Raw genomic sequence first — 21456 nt, forward strand, 5'->3', positions numbered from 1 at the left:
GCCTTGGGAGTAGCAAGGTACAGCTTGCTATAGTAGAGCCGTTCGGTATACAAGGAAGGTAATGTGGCTAGCACTACGTTTCAACCGCCTATTTATATCAAACCTCAGGATTGTGAATCCCAAATACCCATTTAAGGCTGAGTCGACCTAGGTACCCAAACTATTTTTATTTTAATAAAAATAGTCGGCTGATGAAATGCCGGGTGTGGGAATCGAACCCACACCTTGAGATTGGTAGACGAGAGCCTGAAAAACCTGAAAACGCCAAAAAAACGACATATCCTTCTAAATATGAAAAGGGAAAACATAGTAAGCATTTTAAAGCGTACAAAACAATTAAAAAAAAACATTCATAAACGTAAGATTACTTATTGGTTCCAGGTTTTATAAAGTTCTTCATCGTGGACAAAATAAAGTATGCCCGAATTTTCTTATTAGTTATTCCATTATGAGTTATTCGTTTTTCCAAATCCACTACTTCCAGCATATCAAAATTTTTAATAAATTCACAGTCACTAGGTTCTTTAACGTTTTTTTCTTTTGTAGGCTTAATTTTTGCTTATGACGTCATTATATTGCAAAAATGAAAAATAAGCACTATTACATTCTTGCGAGCGCCTAGTTTACCTTAATTTTTCACAGAATATTTCTTCCATAGAAAAAATACCACACAGTACTTTTTACAACGATAACAAAACAATTATACATAACCACAAAAAACAAGGCGAATTTACGCCAGATTTCTATCAACGTTACCAATGTTTAGCCCAATTTAATCTTATCCCTATATTGCCTATTTTTCAACATATCCTTATATATCCCTATATTTTACAACAGGTGGCAACCGCGCTAACTGAATTTTTCAAACTCACTGCTATCGTCCAGGGATTGCTAGCATTCACTAGTAAAAGTTGGTTTCAAAAATAGGTATTGAACTTTTACTGGCGTAATCTTAGCAAATCAGTAAATGTGAGATTTTACTAGTAATTGTTAACAATCACAGATTTCCAACTTTTACTATAACATATATACCATTAGTTTGTAGAAAACGTATATACGAACTAAATTACTAAAAAGACTGGAGTAGTCTTCACTAAGCAATATCAGAAGAAAAGACAACATTTTTAAGAAATATATAAATACCCCTTTTTCAAGGGTATTTATACACATTTTGTGTAACCTTGACGTATATAAAATTAATAAGGTATAATCTCACTGAATACTTCACTACTCATTAAATTTCAGTGAACACTTCACATATATTTCAATGTTCTTTATTAATCAAAACACCTCTATTACGAATATCTGAATAGACAATATCTCTAAATACAATATTCGAGTATACAATCGATAAATAGATATCGTGTAACTTTATTTTATCGTGTGCTCACATATATTTCCGGTTTTGTTAGGGGATGATTTATTTTTCCCTTTAGATATTTCCGTTTATCGGCTTGTTACGATGTTGGCAAAACAGTATTAACAAACTTTATATTTCTGTCGTTATCAGATTACCAGTTAGGAAAATACCCGGTGGAAATCAATGTTGTGCCTTAACGGTAGATTTGGGCCGGGTTTATCGGCAATTTTATTTTGGAACTTTTCAAACTGTTTGAGTTTTTTGAAATAAAGTTGCCATTTTTCTCCATTAGGCTTATATTTAATCTGTTGCATTGTTTGAACAGACTCTTCTTATCGAAATATAGATATTATTTTTTACAGGCTTGCATTTCAACCGTTCTTTTTTAAATTACGATTCACGCCGTTCCGGTTACCGTTCATGTTGATGGAATTGAAATAATATTGGAATCGTGGCTATGTTATAATATTTAAATATTTTGGTTTTTACTAGAACAGTTATTGAAACTAAAAACTTCTCGGGTATGAAGTTTATGTGATGTAACACGGATGTGATGTTTCGGGTAGTAAAAATTAAATAACAAAGAACCTGAACTACGCGTCGCGTTGTGTTGTAACAATATCAAATGATCATGAAATTGAAAAAAAATGGAAACACGAAAAAACAGGGCGTAATTGCGTGGTTGTTGTGTGCAATAGAACTGTCCCGGAACAACATTTTATAGCCTTACAGGTTTCACACAGCGATGTGATCAAAAGCAAAAATAGATTCAGGCAGTTCGACGAAACTACTGAGTAAACAAAGTGCACATTAAATAACCAAAAAAATAAATAGGCCATGTATAATTATTCCTTTGACAAAGGTCTTGTCAACTGTTCTTTTTACAGCGCTTTCAGATTGAGCGGACCATCCGCGACGGACCGTCCGTCGTGTTTTTTCAAGATAGCCGTCGGACGAACTCCGTCGGACGGAGCATACGCGCCCATGTGAAATTGTTGTTTATGTCGAGTTTATTTCCGGATCGTAGTGTTTTTCGAGTTAATTGCGGATAATTTAAAACGTTAGAACAATAATAGATTATATAATATCAAATTTACATTTATAACTTCAATATTGGCGACATACCTAAGTAGGTCGCACAGCAATAAAGGGAGTGGACAAATGAAGACTATACGGGAAAAAATAGATATGTCACATTTTCATAGAAATTAAGATAACGATACAACTTTATAGACAAATCTTAACGTCATTCGAGAAAAAAGAAAGCAATAATACGCTTAGTCCCAGAGATATTACAGCTTGGTTATTTTGCCGTACAAGGAAAAAACCAGAGCCTAAATGGCAATTTTAGAATATGGCGATAATTAACAATATTATTAATTCAGAATTGGTAGTAATATATATTTTTCTAACTATTAAACCGAAAATGACATATTTCTTTAAAAGCACTAAATTGCATTTTTTTCGGCTTCAATTAAAATGGACAAAGCTGGTTTTTCCCGTGTAGTCTTCAAATGATGCTGTTTTGAAATTTATGGATTTATACGAAAATGAGCCCTTCATATGGATGATCAAACATAAAGAACATAGAAATCATATTGCAGTGTACAGTAAAAGAACTTAAAAAATATATCACTAGCAACGACAATTTAGGGACGACTAGTATGCATGGATGCGACTATACTGTTTACTTGCCAAGGATTTAAACAATGTTTATGCTGGCGTACTTGTTGAAATGAACACGTTGTGTGAGCGCCACACTTGCCAATGTTGCTTACAAAGTGGGGACAGGTGAGGATACTTGCCAAGTACGCAAATATTGGCGTACTTTCCGAGTCGTGAGAGTGCGCCTTAACAATTACCACAAATGTTAAGTATTATGTAATTTGTATTGACTATTTACTGTTTCTTGGCTGCATCTTTCTCTGTTATTTAAATCAGTCGCCTGTTGATGAGACTTTATTTTCTTGAAACTAATCGCCTTCCTGTTTAAATTATAATTTGAAATTGTGAGTAATTGTGCTCTTTCACTCTCTCGTTAGAGAATAGTTTTTAGTTTACCCAGTCTATTTCAACAAAGTTTTACTCTAGTAGCCCTATAATAAAAATAAAAAAATAACGAACAGATACATTGACCGTTAACTATCAAATTGTTTTCCTTCTTTCAATGTAACCGTGCATCAATGTACTCTCCTCACAATAAGATTGCGACTTGCAGTGCCCCCAAACTGAACTCTGGCAAATTCTCTACTTCTTCTCTTGATTTCGCCAACATCGAAATTCTAACACGCTATTTCGTACGTCCATCACGTAAGCATTATTATTTGCTTTTCGATTAGGGCCATCCGTAAAATAAAGAAGGGAATTCTTTTATGCCCTGCGAGTCAACAGAGCCAAGTCATTCTTTCCATCCGGACGAGATGTAGTTCATGAAGTGGGTTGCCGTTCTCGTGTTTCTTATATTTATTATCAAGAAAGGTAAATTTTATTTATTATGGAAGCTGAAATATTTCTAAAAATCCGTACACCGGTTGTTTTAAAATTGGCGCCCTCCTATAACGTTTTTATTTTTCAGAAAAAAAAATCCAAAAATTTGGTATGTGGGTATATGATATAAATCAGCGTTCGTATACGTATTCAATTAATTTTGGTCCATTTACCGCAAAAATGAGTACAACTTTTGATTTTTAAATGAATCCCTCGATATTTTTTACCTTATTTGAAAGAAACTGACATTCTGAATAGAATGACATATCATATAATCTAACCTTTGAACCTAACCTAACCTTACTCATGACTCTCTTGCTTAAAAAATAGTATTTAAATTTCGATCTAGAGTTTCATGCCTGTGTTAAAATCACTAATTTTTAATCATGGAGGCTTGAAAAAATACATTTTATCTTGTAATGTTTTTTTTTGTGACTTTTCCTGGGCAGTTATAAGATGCCCCAATCATCGATCTTCTTAATCAATTTTTTTTTTAAATGGAAGGAGGGTGTGGGCTTTTCTTTACGAATAATTTGGTACTACATACTTGGTATTTTGAGTCAAATTGTAGCTATGGGAAACGAATTACATGAAATAAAGTTCTGTAGGTACTTTTTATAGTAAATTAATTACTGCCTTAAATTTGTTATATGTTGGTATTTTTTTAGTGATTTACATTTGCACAATAATAATAATTAGTATTTCCGTGTATCTCCGGGTTTCGGGTATGCCCGATATTGCTTGCGAGTAGTTTGTAACCAAATCAAGCAATATTCAGGCGTGATTCGTGTTACAGTTTCCGGAACAAGTCACACACGGAATGACGGAATGTTGCATTTTTGCTATTAAGTTAGATGGTAGGTCCAACTTCTTGACTGATTTTGGTACCAATTCTAGGTGGTCGAAAATTCTATGGGGTGTATCTTCACTGTGTGCTGTGTGCACTTCCCAAATCTCCTTGATCTCCATTGTCAGCTCACTGTATTTCTGGATTTTCTTGTTTTGATATTGAGATGAGGCTGGTGTGTGTTCACTACAGCATACTCTATAAAATGTACGGTTTCCCCTGTTTTTCACAGAATACTGAATCTGGTCTGTTGTGTGGTAGGTATGTGTCTATCAGTTATAATTGACCGGTTCCAGTAGGTTGCTGCTTTTTCATTTTCTTTAATTGTTTCTGGTGTGTAGTTTCAATATTGCTTTTCCTTTTTGGTCTTATTAATTTTTCTTTCAATGGCTTGATGCAAGATTTTCCCCATGCTGTCATGTCTACGTGTATAGTCTGATTGACTTAGATCAACAATTATAGAACATCCTGGCCATTATGTTTTTTTTTCAGATTTTGAGTTGAACCATCGACATAGATCGATTTCCATGCTCCCATTCTTGATAATATGTTTCCTATTTTTCTCTGTTACTATTATTATTACATAATTATAACAGCAATTGCTGTATAGATAAATAATGATGGGAAATACAAACTATAATAAAACTTTAGTTAACTTCAATGCTGAATATAAACTTTAAACTTCAAATTGCTAGTGAAAAACTAGTTTTTTTTCCAAGATCACACACAGCGCTAGATTAAGTTAAAGGTACAAAAAGACATATGATCATTTTATTTGCGTTATTTAAAACGATCTGACTGCTACCGCTACTAGAATGCAATATTTTAGCCAACGAACCAAATGAGATGACTCGATTTTTAATAATTATTGAACAAACTGTTAAAAAAAATATTTATCACTTAATTAAATTTAACAAGACAAAATAGATGTTAACTGTTCGAACACAGGCCCCTAACTGACTGGAAATACAATGAAAATAAAGCAAGTAACTAATACTTATGTTAGCTAAAACAGAATTAAAGTCTTTTTAATGTGGTTTGAATGGAAATCACGGAGTGTATTAGGGAATAGGAAAAGTAGTGGAGAACTGTATTGTATTATATACACTTTTTTAAATAGAACCAGATGCTTTTCGCCGTTTCGTTCTATCGAAAAACCTAAATCTTATGATTGGCTATTTATTGAAAAAGAACTATTGGACATTGAGTAAACGACTCGGTAAACGATTACCTCTCTGACAACACCTAAAGCCATCTCCAAAATTTCAATTTGGCGCTCGGTTCTCTTTAAGTAAGTATAGTCCACAAAAAGACGAAATGCCTAAAGTTCAAAGGATATTCCCTTGATGAAAAAGAGAAAGAGGGGATAATAAAATATTGCTATAGAAAATGCGAAAAAGTGCGGAACGTGATCGAGGAAGATCTATCGATATAAAACATTCATGGAGGTTTAAAGGACGACTGCACGGTGTGCTGCCACCGCCCCGCATTGCCAATTCGACAAAATGAGATTTACTGTCGCGTTAGTTTGCGTCAGTTGCGAATATCTGAAAATCCCAACCGAAAAATTTAATTTTAAACCAATATAAATTTATTTCAATTTTTTTTAACTGATATGTTCATAATACATACACAGGGTGAGTCATAAATAAGTGCAAATATTTTTAGTGCTGGTAGATCTCGATAAAAGAAGCATATTTTAGCGATATATAAGAAGCATATTTATTTCACCTAAATGATACTCTTATTTATACACGCCACCCAAAAGTGCATTTCTTGTTTAAAGGTGTTCGCCAGTAGCACGGTTATCCCACACAATAAATAGAAAAAACTTACCTCTAATATTTAAATAGAATGTTATGCTACTAAATTATTGTTTATTACATTTGTCCAGAACATGGAAATCCAATATCTTCCCATTTCCTTAAACACTCACGAAACGTACGCATTTACTAACTAAATCTATCGTTCTAAAATTGCCTTCCTTAATATTATTGTATCTTTTTTATGTCGGTATATGGAGTAAAAGTTTGCTTTTGTTGGCTTATGTTGTTACAAAGTATTAAACTTCAAAATTAACAATTCCTGATAACAATTACTTAATAAGATAAAACCAAAACGTTTCAAACTTTCAATATGCCGAGACGTCCATTACACACATTTTTCGAATGTCTGAACATTGAGTTTGAACATATAATCTGAAAAATTAAAATATATTTGTTTTTAGTGTATATTTTTTGACCTAAGGCATATATGTATAGCTCAGGCCGTAGAGGCACCAGAGGATGCATTATTTATTATACATCTGAAACAAATTAATATTATGTTGAATTTTCAAGTCTATTGTATTTTTAAATATTTCCTCCAGGACTACAGAAAAGCCCAATTGGGTATGTATAAAGCAATAAAATATATTTAAGTTTAAAGTTTACTTTGCGAGTACTGCGAGTACTTAAGGGTTAAAATCAAAGAAGCGATTGTCATACATTACTAATATCTACAGATACATGAGCAATACATTTACTTTTATTAGATTGTATTTTAAAAAAGCCTCTTTTATTCTTCTGTTAGAGGCTATCGCTCCTTTCATTATAATTTTGGCGTTGTTAAAATCTATTCTGTGCCCTGTGTCCCATGAATGCTGACAAATCTTAGATTTTAGAAAATAGACGTTTCTTAAATAATCTTTATGATTTTTGATTCGAACATTTAAGGGTCTAGATGTTTTACCAATATAAAATTTATCACATTCACATGGTATTTTGTATATTACATTTTTTGTTTGTTGTTCAGTGTTCATTGGTTTACTGTGTGTTAAACTGGATCTAAATGTATTTTGTGTTTTTAAAGATGTTATGTTCGTATGTTATATTGTTTTCCTATTCTTTTTTTTTTCCGAAACGCCTCGTACGTATGGAATTGTAAGTTGTATATATTGTGTATTGTTATCATTGGGTGTATTTTGTCTATGATTTAAGGTTTGTACTTCGTTTAATGTTTTGCCAATAAAAGATAGTGGATAGTCGTTTTTTAATAATGTTTTTTTTATGTGGTTTATATCTCTGTTTAGTGAATTCTCGTCTGAAGATATTATTTTTGCCCTATCATATAAGCTTTGAATAACACCTTTTTTACACTTATACTGTGATTAGATGTCAAATTTAAGTATCTGTCTGGTATTTATGGATTTTCTATAAACATCTAAAATTAGTTTATTTTGCTTTTTTTTTGTTCAATTTGTTTTCGTTCAATTTAAATTATATACTCGACATAAATTGCTATTACTTTATTTGAAACGTTTGTTTAATTAAACTAAACACGTTTCCACGTCAAATAACGTTTTCCTGTTTATATTTCTGGTAAAGAATTTCCTCTGTGGCATATAATTTCCCAAAAAGAAAATAAAACTAGGTATCAAGACAATAAAACAGGCCAAGCTATTTACGGTTGCCAGTCGACCGAATACGGAGCGAATGCAAATATGCCCATTTCATTTTGCGAGCGCACTGTAAACAACGGCGACTAAAAAACAAGTTTAAGTTGAATTTTTATCTTTGACGTTTGCGTTACGGGAAAGCTTCTGTCCAAAAAATGCCGCAGTAAATAATATTTTATTTTTTCGGTAAAATAGTTGTTGACAAAAGTTTGGGCTTTATGAGTACTTGCAATTAGAGATGAGCTTAACAGCGACCTTTCCGTTTACAGCTTATCCTAGTATCTATGTGTGCCAGCGACCAGCTATCACTGGATACTTTTTTACTTCTACCAGCGACCAGCGACTGAAGTCGCCATTTCAGGCGCTTGTTAAATTAACTCAATCGATACGCCGCTGTACGTATATGAAATAATATCTGGGGATGTTTATTATTGTGGTAAAGAAAAAAGAAAAAGGAAGAAATAGTTATGTGACCATCCCTGTGAGAACCAGCGTCATGATCACTCCATTCCCAAGAATCCACATCGCCAATTCAGCAGGATCGTGAGAAACCTAGTTTACCTTTTAAATCATTTTGTATTATAAATTCATTCTTTGTTCTGTTGTCGTATTGTGTTGTGTCGTAAGCTGTAATTTTTAGAAATAAATTGTTTTTAATATGGCTTTCGTTTTCGTATTTATTTGATCCTTGTTCTCGCCAGGTCGTGATCATTTAATCCAGTCAGTTCCGAGGCTGTACCTTTGGTTCTAGGAGCACTTTATTTTTTTACAAATGCAGGTCGCTGGCCTCACTTGGAACTCTCCTCTTTTATCCGGGCTTGGGACCGGCTCTGAGGTCACTAAGCTACTCAATTCACCCAGCTCCCTCACAGGCAGATTTGTAGAATAAGTAGTGGCATTTAAATATCTAGGAGCAAATATAACAAGCACTAGAAATCTCAAAGGGGCAGAAAAAACCCAAACAACAAAGGAATCATTAATATCAGGATATTTAAGGGATATAATTTGGCGAAATAAATATGTAAGCGTCAGGAGCAAAGTTCGAATTTATAAGGCTTGCGTGAGACCGGTTATGACATATGCGATAGAGACTAGATAAAAAAGTTACACGATTGCTGAAAATTGTTATGCTAAGATTTGTCAGCACGGTATAACTGAGAGTAATTTTGGTCTTTTAGTTGGTTGCCACTTCATACCTAGCATATAGCAAATCCTGTGAAGTGTTATTATTGCTGTTAAACCAACTAAACTGGCCGCTTCAAAATTATCAATGGAAATATGTAGCAATTAATCGCAAATTATGTTTGCTTCGGTAACTGCTGTTTGGTCCGTTTTAGAGCAACATCCCATAACTCCTACATTGCTTAATTTCATAGAGGCGGTTATTTTATGATTAGGCGAATGGATATTCTGTTTGAATGGATTGTTAATTGGCCTCAAAAATACTAAAATTCTTCTCAAAAAATATTAACAAATTTACTTCTACTAAACTTCAGTGAATAGAGATAAAGACAGAGTTAATATTTTTTTGCTTTTATTTTATTGCTTTATTATTTTCAAGAAATAATGGATAACCCTTAACTTTGAATTAACTCGTGCTAGCATATTCTATGTTCACAATTCTAAATTCTGTTTAAATTTTGTAAGCACTTTAGTTATTGTTATGTACTCTATTATTAAATAAAAGTTAATGATTTCTTGATCATAATGATGGTGGTTCATGAAAATTTCATTAAATGGTAAATTATTTTACATCCATAAATAAAAATATACAAAGTTATCGTTCAGAATATATTATGTCTGACCTTTGTAGCGCTTTAACATAGGCATATTACTTAAATTTATTGGGTAAAAAGGGTTGATTAAAGCGCCAATACCGATAATAATATATTATTCCGCAAACGTTTATAGTGGACTGGACTGTGAATTTTAACTTTGCAAAACGAGTTAATAGTTAAACGACATTATTCACATAACAATGGAGTGGCAGTGGCAATATTTTAATTTTATTGCGAACTATAACAGTGATGCTATATAGCGATAGTCGATTAAATAATTATTGATGTATATAGTAGATAATTACGAATGAGATAAATTACAAAAGGGTGTCAAGTGGTTATCGTGGTTATTGAGACGTAACGAGCATTTTAGGTTTAACTATTAGTATGTACCGTTTTGGTTTTGTTTGTTCAAATTTTGCGCGAAGAAAATATTAGTTTTGTACCGTAGAAATATATTTCATCGAAGTTAGAAATTCACGAGTATCAAATATTTGTTTGTATCAATTCCTAAAACAAATATCTATGTTAACCCACAGATGGATTTGGTATTTTAGTATTATAAAAACGTCTTAAAAGTCTCATCTACATGAATAAAACAAAGTAGGGTTCCACAAAATGACTTTTTTATTTTGTAAATAAAAAAACCAACACTCTTTTCAAGAAAAGCCGGGTTAGTTACACTATTTTATACCTAAAGAACGGATGGACCGATTTTATACACCGGGTGCGTCTCAAAAGTGACTCATCCCTATAACTTTTTTATTCTTTCAGATAAAAAAAAAGTTTGTTATGTGAGTATATATAAGTTAGGATTCATTTATGGTATTAAATTGTTTTTGGTACAACCTTTGATTTTTAAATGGCGCTCTCAGTATTTTTTTACATTATTCGATAGAAAATGACACTCTGAATAGAACTCGGAATAGAATGACATATCATTATATCAACTTTTGGCAATTTTCGCTTATGATTAATTTTAAATTGTAAAATTCTGTTCATAACGACAATTTGACACCAATTGAAATACCTAGTGTGTGGTACCAATTTATTTATAAAAAAATATTTTTCCGGATGTGCTAATGAACCTGGTTCCATTTCAAAGAATTGTGAAATGATTAAAAATACGATTTTGGCATTTTTTAATCACTCACTATAAGATACTAAAAATATTAGACGATCAAACTATTTTTCCAAGGCTCCTTTATTAAAAATTGGTATTTTTAATTAGTAATTTAGCCATGGCACTCTAGATTGAAGTTTAAAATACGATGTTTTTAAAAGCGAATATGTCTAAAGTTTGGTTTGGTAATATATCGTATCCGATAGTCAAGCGTCACTAAAAGCGATCAACTCAGTAACTATCAATTCGAAGTTGGTCAAAGAATGCCTAGAGAAGCCGAACAAATTAGGCAAAAAAGTCCTCCTACCCTGGTGGCCACTCACCAAGGGATAGAAGACAATAAAGAAGCAAACGATCTAGCTAGAATAGCAAACACTCCACTAACTGATTCAGACCTGTTCTGCTTTCCAAGCGGAAACCAACTTAAAGCGGAACTGAAGAACCTGGAAGACTCTATCCGTAACCTTGAATGAGAATTGTCCAATGGTTTAAGATACTCTAAAAAGTGCCTCAGAACTTACGATGAAAAAAATTATCTTGATTTAAGTGAGAACAATCTTCGGATTATCACGGGGTTTCTAACAGGACACTGCCTCCTTAACGAAAACATCAGAAGATTGAAGCTGAGAATCAGTGGCAAATGCAGATTCTGTGGGGAAAATAGGAAAACACCAGAACAGCTTATCAGTGAGTGCGCCGAGATGACAACCGTTGAATAATAAATACCCTGAGATTGTATGATGAGTTAAAACTCGTTATAACAACAGAGAAAGGGGAACATATAATAGATCTATAATGTCGCGGTGATTAACTCTCCTCTGAAACATTCTACATTCTTCTTCTACAAAATAACACTGACAAGCTGGTTTCTGTTTGGATTCAACGCCATTGATGTTTACAAGAAATAACTTTCTTATTTTGTAATAGTTATCAGGCAGTAGTTCTTCATTTTAAGTTTGACTTCATATAATATTATTTTAGCCAAACGTCTGCGGTTTCTAATTGACGTATTTGCTATAAACTAAAGTGTTGAGTTATACTTGAATAATTGTATTTGGATATTTTAAATAGTGTTTTCTTTGTTCCTTGCCTTTTTTGTTTCCGATGACGCGACAGGAGGAGATACGTCTCCCAAACGTTAAGCATTTTTTGTCGGTTAGGTAAATTTGACTTACAAGCTGGTTTCCATTTGGATGCAAGGTAGTGGTGTTTGCAAAAAATATTTTTATTATGTTGATTTTTTGCTAATGTTTTTTCTATACTTTGTTTTATTTCTCAGGTAAGATTTCGACAGACGATGACAGAAAAAAACATACGACATTTATGTCATGTGCGTCGTCTCTTGTTGCTTTTAAGCAGTTTTGTTAGTTAATTTTAAAAATTACAGATCATATTTCAATATTATTAGAGTCACGTAACAATAAACGATGCGTGGACCGATGCATAACATATACCGTAATTTTTTGAAATATAATAACTGGAATAGATTTTTTCAGTTTTATACAGTTTTTTAACAATATTTGAGTAATCACTAGTCTCTCAAATTTTAAATATATTAATTTCCTGCTATGCGTCCCAGTTGTACCAACTTATTTCTTTGTAGAATAAAATATACTACTTTGAAATTAAAATGACAGACACATCTATCACTGTCAATGATTTTTTCATTGGATAGACTAAATCGCAGTTTGTTTCCAAAAAATCAAAAAGAATTGCAATTCTTTCTAAAAATTGTTTTATTAATTTTACTGCGGTGCAAGGCCTTATTCAACTACATAGGAGTGAGTCTATTCAATTTTGCCCCCTTCCAACTACTTTCATCATCCTGACCTCTGCAGCAGGGTGGCCTGACTGATGTTGTGGCTATTCGGCCATACGTTCAAACGGTGTTGTCGCTATATCTCGAGCCATTTGGCAACGATGGCCGCACTTTGTTACTGCCGACCCGTAATTACTGCAGTAATGGCCAAACTTAAGTTACAATGGCTCTATTCTGCGCCGTCTTTGATCGTATAATACTCTCGTCTAGGTATTGTGACGGGAGTAACGTGCACTCGAAATGCCGTTGTTGTTGTGGATGGTCATGTTCCTTACATGTAATTAAAACTTTAATATCCAGATGTCACCTCTACCTACGTTAAACCAATAATTGAATGTGTAACGTTATTAGTATGTAAAATACCTCTAAATTATTTATGCTTTATTTTCTTAATTCTACGTTTTTATACAAATCTGTTATTAACAAATAATTTGAGATAATAAGTATTATAAATAACTTCTATATGTATATAATTTTTGTTGTGGGTCCATTTCTGAGAAAACAAAGGGGCGTCTTGTCATTGAAGACATAGATATTTAAGAACAAATAACATTTAGATTTTAATCGTATAACAAGATGTATAACTACATATTTTTATATGGTTTAGTAACGAAATGGTGACTTTTTCATTGAAAGATATCTAATAATTCCACTTTTATGCTATTGGAAATTGAATTATGCAAAAAAAAATTGTTCTTAATTTGAGAGTAATTGTTGTCACCATATACATAGTGTTTAAATATGTCAAAATAATTTTTAACAAATAATAATTAACATTATTTTTTTCTTACAGATAATTGGTGCCGCAGTATTTTCACTATGTCTCTGGTTAAGGTTTGAGACAGGTTATCAAGAAATATTGACAATTTTGAGCGCAAATCAGTTTTACATTGGAATCTACGTACTTTTAGTATCATCCCTGGTTATTATGGTCGTTGCTTTCTTAGGATGCATCAGCGCCCTGCAAGAAAATTCTGTAGTTCTCCTCGCAGTAAGTACTATAGTTTAGTTTAATTTACATATACGGAGCTATCAACAATGATAGAAATAGGTGGCAGTATTGTGTAAGAATATTTATATTAGTGATTGGTACTGATGCGAAAACAAATTATCGATCAATTTTTTTTTCTAATTATGTTTCATTAATCTTTTTTGAAAATTTTTCTTTGTGATTTGTGAAATCGACATATTTTTCAATACTACTACGGTGTTTAGCAATGACTAAAGAATACAAGGACTAATAACATCCGAGACCAAATTGTTACTATACCTCCAACTTCAATAAAAAAAACGTTAAAAAGGTGACTGGGCTCTTTACTTGCCTATAAAACATAACTTCTTTCTCCTTCTTCTCACTGTGGCTTTTACAGTTGAAAGTTGAACAACTAATCACCATTGTAACAAAGTTTATACAAAATTAACTACACACTAACTATTAAAAATCGCTAAAATTGTGGCTGATGTGTGTGTGTGTGTGTGTGTGACTAGCATTAGTTACATCCAGTAAATGGCGTCTTACATCACAAATTTTGCTGCAGTCCGTATATGAGCGTTACGTGTCCTTGTATTTTGTAGTCATTGGTGTTTATCATAGAAAATTAGTATTCGCCATGTAGGTACCTACAATCCCGGCGTTCTATACAGGGTGTTTCAAAAAACATATGCCATCTCTCGTGGGGAGATTCCTCATGTAAAAACAAAATTTATTTTTCATATCAACATAGGTCCGATTTTGCTTTGTTTCGTAGATACAGGTTACTACAGAGTTAAAATCTTAATAATCTTTTTCGATTTATTTTAATTTTCTTCCAGGTACTTTTAATGATTCGAATGAAATTTTGAGGGTTAAAGTTGAGTACATATTTTAATGCTTTTAATGCTAAAAAAGTGTCGATAAATTCATGAGGGACGGGCATATGGGTTATCACTGGAATATTTAAAAAAAACATGTGCGCCACTGACTTTTTTCTTTTTATATCAAAATTGTGTAGGCCGATTAGTGCCAATTGAAAGCTATCTCTTGGTATTTTGTCGAATTCGGCCTCCTTGATGATATAACGCAATTTTATTAATCACATTTAATAAAATTAAATTAAAAACAAAATTAATAAATTATATATTTTACCTAATTTATTATTAAATAGTATTACTTACTATTATTATTCTTACTATTATTCCAACCTACAGCAATTACAAATTAAAAATAATGATATTTATGATAATTACAAAAAATCTAATTTTAAAAAGTTTTAACATCCTGTAACTCTAAAACTATGCATTTCTATACCCATGTTTATATGAACTTTTTTCATATTTTTTTTATGAGGAATCAATGAGTGCTCATTTAAAACATTCGCAAGTTAATGATATTAAAAATGTTTAAGGGTTGCTACTGGTTGGTTTAAGACAAAATTAATTAAATTGCGTTTATCTCACCAAGGAGGCCGAAATCGACAAAATACACTTGAGAAAGAGACAACTTTAAATTGGAATTAAATTGCTTATACTATTTCGCTAACAAGAGAAAAAAAATCAGTGGCGTACATGCCTTTTTTTGAAAAATATTCCAGTAATAACTCATATGAACGTCCTTGGTGAATCTGTCGACACTTTTTTAGCTTTAAAATATGTCGCATTTACAGTATCTTTTAGCCTCAAAATTTCATTCGAATCACTGAAAGTACTTGGAAGAAAATTATAATAAATAGAAAAAATAATAAGACTTTAATATCCTGTAGCTACGATACAAAGCATAATCGGACCTATGTTGATATGAAAAATAAATCTTATTTTTGCGTGAGGAATCACCCCACGAGAGATGACACATGTTTCTTGAAACACCCTGTATAATAATAAATAATACTATACCTAAATACGAACCCAAAATCCCAAGAAAATAAAAAAATAGAATAATACTAAATATACTATGTAAATTTAATCAATTGGACAAATTATTTAATTTAACAATGGACGGGTAAATCCTTTTATAATACTAATAGGATTGATGGTGATGTAACAAAGCAATGATTAATATTCTGTGACTCAAAAGAAAAAAAAAACAGCGTACAATTAAATCTATTATTTTGCATATTCTAAATAAAACAAAACCCCTTGCCGCCTGGTTTAAATACGCATATTATTCTTGTATTCAAATGCAGACATTAACAAAGTTATGTATTTGTGTTCTTTGTTTACTGCTGATACGTGCTTTTTAAATACATGTTCTACTTTATTCACTTTTTTTCAGAAAAGTTTATAACAAATTAAATTAATAATAACAATCGTGGCATTTTTTATGTTTTTCCTGAAATTTAATTCACAATACCAGTAAATGCTGAACTTATTTCTAAATAAAAACACTGTTTGCTGTGTCTAGCTCCCCGATACCGGTTTCTGAATAAATCCCGGTAAAAAATAAGTAGTAGTGAAAGTATTCAACATATTCATGGCAGCGCTCTCCATTATAGTGGACACCAAACTGCAGGAAAGAGGAATGGGCATAAGATACAGATACGACGGCGCGGCAGTCTGTTCAACATAAAAATGATTCAGGGTAAAAACACTTACAAAATTCATCATAGAACTTTAATACGCTGTAGTTGCAAAAACGTTACTGCTGTTACAAGAAATGCTGTACACATACCGTATACGAGACTTTGGGCCTTAAGTTGAACATCGATAATATTAAAATAATGTGCTCTTCCCTAGAAGGTCATAACAATGCTATAAAAATCGGAGAACTATTGGAATATGTAGCGGAATTTAATTACCTCGGCAGTTTGATATCGGAAAAGGCGAATATCAACTCGGAAATTCAGCACACGATTAGCAGCGCCTCAAGAGCATTCTGGAAATTAAAGACAGAGTTTTCTACAATTATGACTTGAGTACAAAAACGAAACTTGCAGTGTAGCGAGCTATAATAATCTCCACCATGTTGCGACAGAGGCATCTTAGATAACTGTTAAGAATCAAACGGTACCACCATGTCTCAAACGTATCGGTCCTTGAAAAAACTATCTGGGAGAGCGCTGAAGTCATGATTACTAAATCCCGCTTAAATGGGCTGGCCATATATGCAGGATGCAAGGAAACCGCCTACCGAAATCTCCATTTACGGTGAAATTGTAGACGGTAAAAGGAAACCGGGTAGACAAATAAAAGGGTAAAAGAAAATTTTCCACGAAAACTAAAATATACAGGGTGTTTCAAAACAAATGCGAAAAACTTCAGGGGGTGATTCCTTGTTCAAAATAAAGGGGAGTTTGCTTTATAAACGTTGGGTCAAAAGTCAACCATTAGGGAGATATCGCGGTACAAAGATGGTGGAAAAAAAATAACACAGGCCGACATGATTTTTTGTAACACGAGTCAGTTGCAGAATTTCTTCATAAAAATATGCTTCTAATAACAGAAAAAATACTCCTGAAGCTCCTACACGTACCACTTTTCAGTTGCCTAATTACCTACCTCTTTCATTCTTGTTAACTAAATTTAAAGAAAAATCTTATCAAACACATGCAAAAAATTAATTTGGATAGTATAGTTTGTTTAGAAACTTTTTATCTCTTGTGTTTTTTTTTGATGATAAAACTCACCGATTTGAAATTAAAAAATAAAATGTAAATTTTTGCAGGTCAGGAGTCAACACATTATAGATGTCAGGTATTAAGTCTAGGTAGATTCGTTTACATACAGGTAAATTTTATGATGAGATGATTGAAAGGTACGCATTTTGTGCACTATAATATATTGTGAAAACATAAGAGAGTTCAGTTTTCAGTTGATTTTTTGACGTGAGTTGTACAGCATGCGTGTAGATAAATAGTCAGAAAATGTCAAGTCAAACGCGCCTGCAGTTGTAAAGTGTTCCTGATCGATTTTGTTACATTTTTGTGGAGAATTTATATGCAATCACAAGCCAGACCATTTTCTGAAAATGTGAAGAAAGCCTACTTCAAGTATTTTGGAGTTTTGGTTGGAGATCAAGACAAGCAGTGGGCTCCTCATGTGTGCTGCGTTACTTGGTAGCGTGTCGCTTGTGCAGTGGATGAAAGGGAAGAGGAAAAAATGCCATTTGCGGTTCCAATGGTATGGCGAGAACCAACTAACCATTTTGACGATTGCTATTTTTGCCTGACGAAAACTGAAGGTTTTTCCAAAAAACAAAAGCACAAGATCGAGTATCCCAATTTGCCGTCTGCCATACGACCTGTTCTTCATGGTGCAGATCTCCCAGTGCCGATCGCGCCCTTAGACTGGCAAGGTATTGTTTTGGAAGATAAGGAAGATATTGAATCAAACAGCTCTGGAGACCAGTGTACTGATCCTACCTTTACCCCAGAGGGCGGTTCCGACAAGCCACATTTGATTGTTCAAAGCGAGTTGAATGACTTAGTGCGTGACTTGGGGTTATCAAAGCAGCAGTCAGAACTTCTTGGATCCCGGCTTAAGGAATGGAATCTGTTAGCCAATGAAACAAAAATCACCACTTTTAGAAAAAGAAATGCTCCGTTCTCTGCATTCTACAGTATGGAGGATTCGTTGTGTGCATGTACTGATATCGATGGCTTAATGCAGGAACTTTCTATAGAACATTCTCCCTGTGAGTGGCGCTTATTCATAGATTCGTCGAAATATAGCCTAAAAGCTGTGTTATTGCATAACGGAAATTTAAAACCCTCTATACCAGTTGCCCATTCAGTGACAATGAAGGAAACTTATGAAAATATGCGCATGCTTTTAGATAGAATCAACTACAACAGGTATAAATGGCAGATATGTGGGGACTTGAAAGTTATAGGAATTTTAGTGGGACTTCAGGGAGGATTTACAAAATATTGCTGTTTTCTTTGTTTGTGGGACAGTCGTGCAGTAAATCATCATTATGTACAGAAAATTTGGCCAGAAAGAAGTGAATTTCAACCGGGTTCCCAAAATGTCAAGTATATCCCTCTTGTAGACCCCAAAGACGTCCTCCTGCCTCCTCTTCATATCAAACTTGGCCTCATGAAAAACTTCGTGAAAGCTATGAATAAAGAAGGTGATGGATTTAAATACCTAAGGCAAGTCTTTCCCCAGTTGAGTGATGCCAAATTGAAAGAGGGTATTTTTATTGGACCACAAATCAGGAAATTGTTGGACGACACAAATTTCACAGACACGCTTACCAGGCAGGAACTCAGAGCATGGACCTCATTTGTTAGTGTAGTGAGGGGATTTTTGGGAAACAATAAGGATGCGAACTACGAACAATTGGTTAATGAGCTTTTAGATGCTTATAAATCGCTTGGTGCCCGAATGTCTTTAAAAATTCACTTTCTCCATTCTCATTTGTCATTTTTCCCTGAAAATATGGGTGCTGTCAGTGATGAGCAAGGTGAGAGATTCCATCAAGACATAAGGACAATGGAAATTCGTTATCAAGGACGATGGGATCCAGCCATGATGGGTGATTACTGTTGGTTTTTGAAGAGAGAAGACGCGGTCCCTCATAAAAGGAAAAAGTAAAAGTTTTTGTTTATGTTTTGATCTCGTTTCGATTGTTTTTGTACTTTTTAGGTATAAGTAATGTTTGAGGAGTGTAAACTATAAAATATAATCGGTATATAGGCTTAAGAAGTTCTTAAATCATGTTTTGAATAGCTATCTTAATATATTGAATATTGTAATATTGAATGATGTTTTATTAATGTAACAAAAAAACCTTACGTGTTACGACTTTTTTTTTGCCACTTTCGTGATTAGAAGGTTCATTCTACCACAACTGTTGCATTAGTTTTTGATTAATTTGGATAGTATAGTTTGTTTAGAAACTTTTTATCTCTTGTGTTTATTGATAAAACTCACCGATTTGAAATTAAAAATAAAATGTAAATTTTAAATGTCAGACAAAACATCTACAATTTTAGATTATAGAATCTTAGAACGTCTGGAAAATAACGATAATAATAATCATCTAGATAATTACGTATTGCGGTAAGTAATGCCAAATAAAATAATATTAGAAACATCCTAAAAAAGTAACAGCGGCCGACTAGATTTTTCCTAAATATAGTTACAGCCCACTAGATTCTTTATCAGAAAATGTTTTTGCCCTGACATGTAATGCTTTACATTTTATTTTTTAATTTCAAATCGGTGAGTTTTATTAAAAAAATACAAGAGATAAAAAGTTTCTAAACAAACTAAACTATCCAAATTAACTTTTGCATGTGTTTGATAAGATTTTTCTTTAAATTTCGTTAACAAGAATGATAGGGGTAGTTTATTTCAACCCCTTCCACTCATTTCCAAAAAGTGAAAAAAATTACCAGAGTGTGTTTTCATAACAGCAAATGCTTCCATAAAATTTCATTAGTTTATCTCTTTTCGTTTTCAAGATAAAAAATAAAAACATTATTTTTCCGCCATCTTTGTACCGCGATATCTCCCTAATGGTTGACTTTTGACCCAACGTTTATGAAGCAAACTACCCTTTATTTTGAACAAGGAATCACCCCCTGAAGTTTTTCGCATTTGTTTTAAAACACCCTGTATAAGCATGCAGAATCAGTGGGAGGAAGCAGCGCACAATAGAACGCTATGAAGAAATGGATTATACAGAGATTTTGATTGTTCAGATGCGGAAGAGATATATCATCGCGTATAATTAAGGGCTTTTCTCAGAAAATCTCATGACGTCATCTCAATCTTCTGATGCTTGTCATCAAATGAGATCAAATGCTGAAGATCCCCAACATTATTTTAAAAAAATAAAATAACACTTTTATAATAACATTGTTTTAACATTTGTATGCAGACTTTTGACAACAGTTGGCCGCAAATGTTGTATTCCATTAAAAAAAAAACGACAAAGGGTTTTAAATTAGTGTAATCCTGAGGAAGACAATATATTTGTCGAAAGGTCAACCCAGCACTAAATAATCTGATTTTCTTTTGACTCACATCCAAACAAATAAAACAACTTTCAGTATATCTGGCTTCTCATATATGAACTCTCTGTTAATATTTACATGGTATTATCCAAATATCTACCATTCCATATACATTTCATGTTAAAAAGGCATATAGAATTCTACTTCGACAACAGCCACAATGATTTCTCTGATGTTATCGACAAATAATTGATCAAGTTTTGTAAACACTGTCTTTGACATATCCCTATAAAAAGTCTGGATCTAGCTAAAAATCAGGACCGTTGGGATTACCTTATATTAGAGAGTGTATTAACACGGGTACAATAGCAACGCTGCGTACTAATTCTATTGCTAACAGTAATATCGTCTAATTTGATTAGCGTGTGTTGTGCCTGCTGAGCTAATTGTAACCCTCGTTAATTTTTTTTACGTGAGCATATTGTGTGCATTGTACTGTTGTATCCTAGTTTTTGAAGTTTCGAAGTTCAAGTACGTTGGGGTACGTACGGATTATATTCAGGTGTATTAATATGAAGTTATTATATTTCATTAAGAAAGCACAGCGTATATTTAAATATTAGATGATCATCACAATTATACCTTATAAATATTTAATGAGTGAACGTCTGGAAATCTCCGTTATATAGGGTGGGGTCACTCGTAGGACGCGGAGGCTCCAGGGAGAAC

General features: G+C 33.0%; 1 protein-coding gene across 1 annotated transcript in view; it reads left to right on the top strand.

Moving 5' to 3' along the window:
* The window catches only part of LOC115883092 (tetraspanin-2A-like), a gene marked incomplete at its 3' end in the record, with an annotated part of 204586 nt that overhangs the window by 94884 nt on the left and 88246 nt on the right, over positions 1-21456 (top strand). Inside the window, exon 2 of the mRNA XM_030901374.1 lies at positions 13644-13841. Coding sequence (XP_030757234.1) covers positions 13644-13841 — 198 coding nt within the window. The remainder of the gene's footprint in view (positions 1-13643; positions 13842-21456) is intronic.

The sequence above is a fragment of the Sitophilus oryzae genome, unplaced genomic scaffold, assembly GCF_002938485.1.
Source record: "Sitophilus oryzae breed Bouriz unplaced genomic scaffold, Soryzae_2.0 scaffold_1806_pilon_pilon, whole genome shotgun sequence".
Lineage (NCBI taxonomy): Eukaryota > Metazoa > Arthropoda > Insecta > Coleoptera > Curculionidae > Sitophilus > Sitophilus oryzae.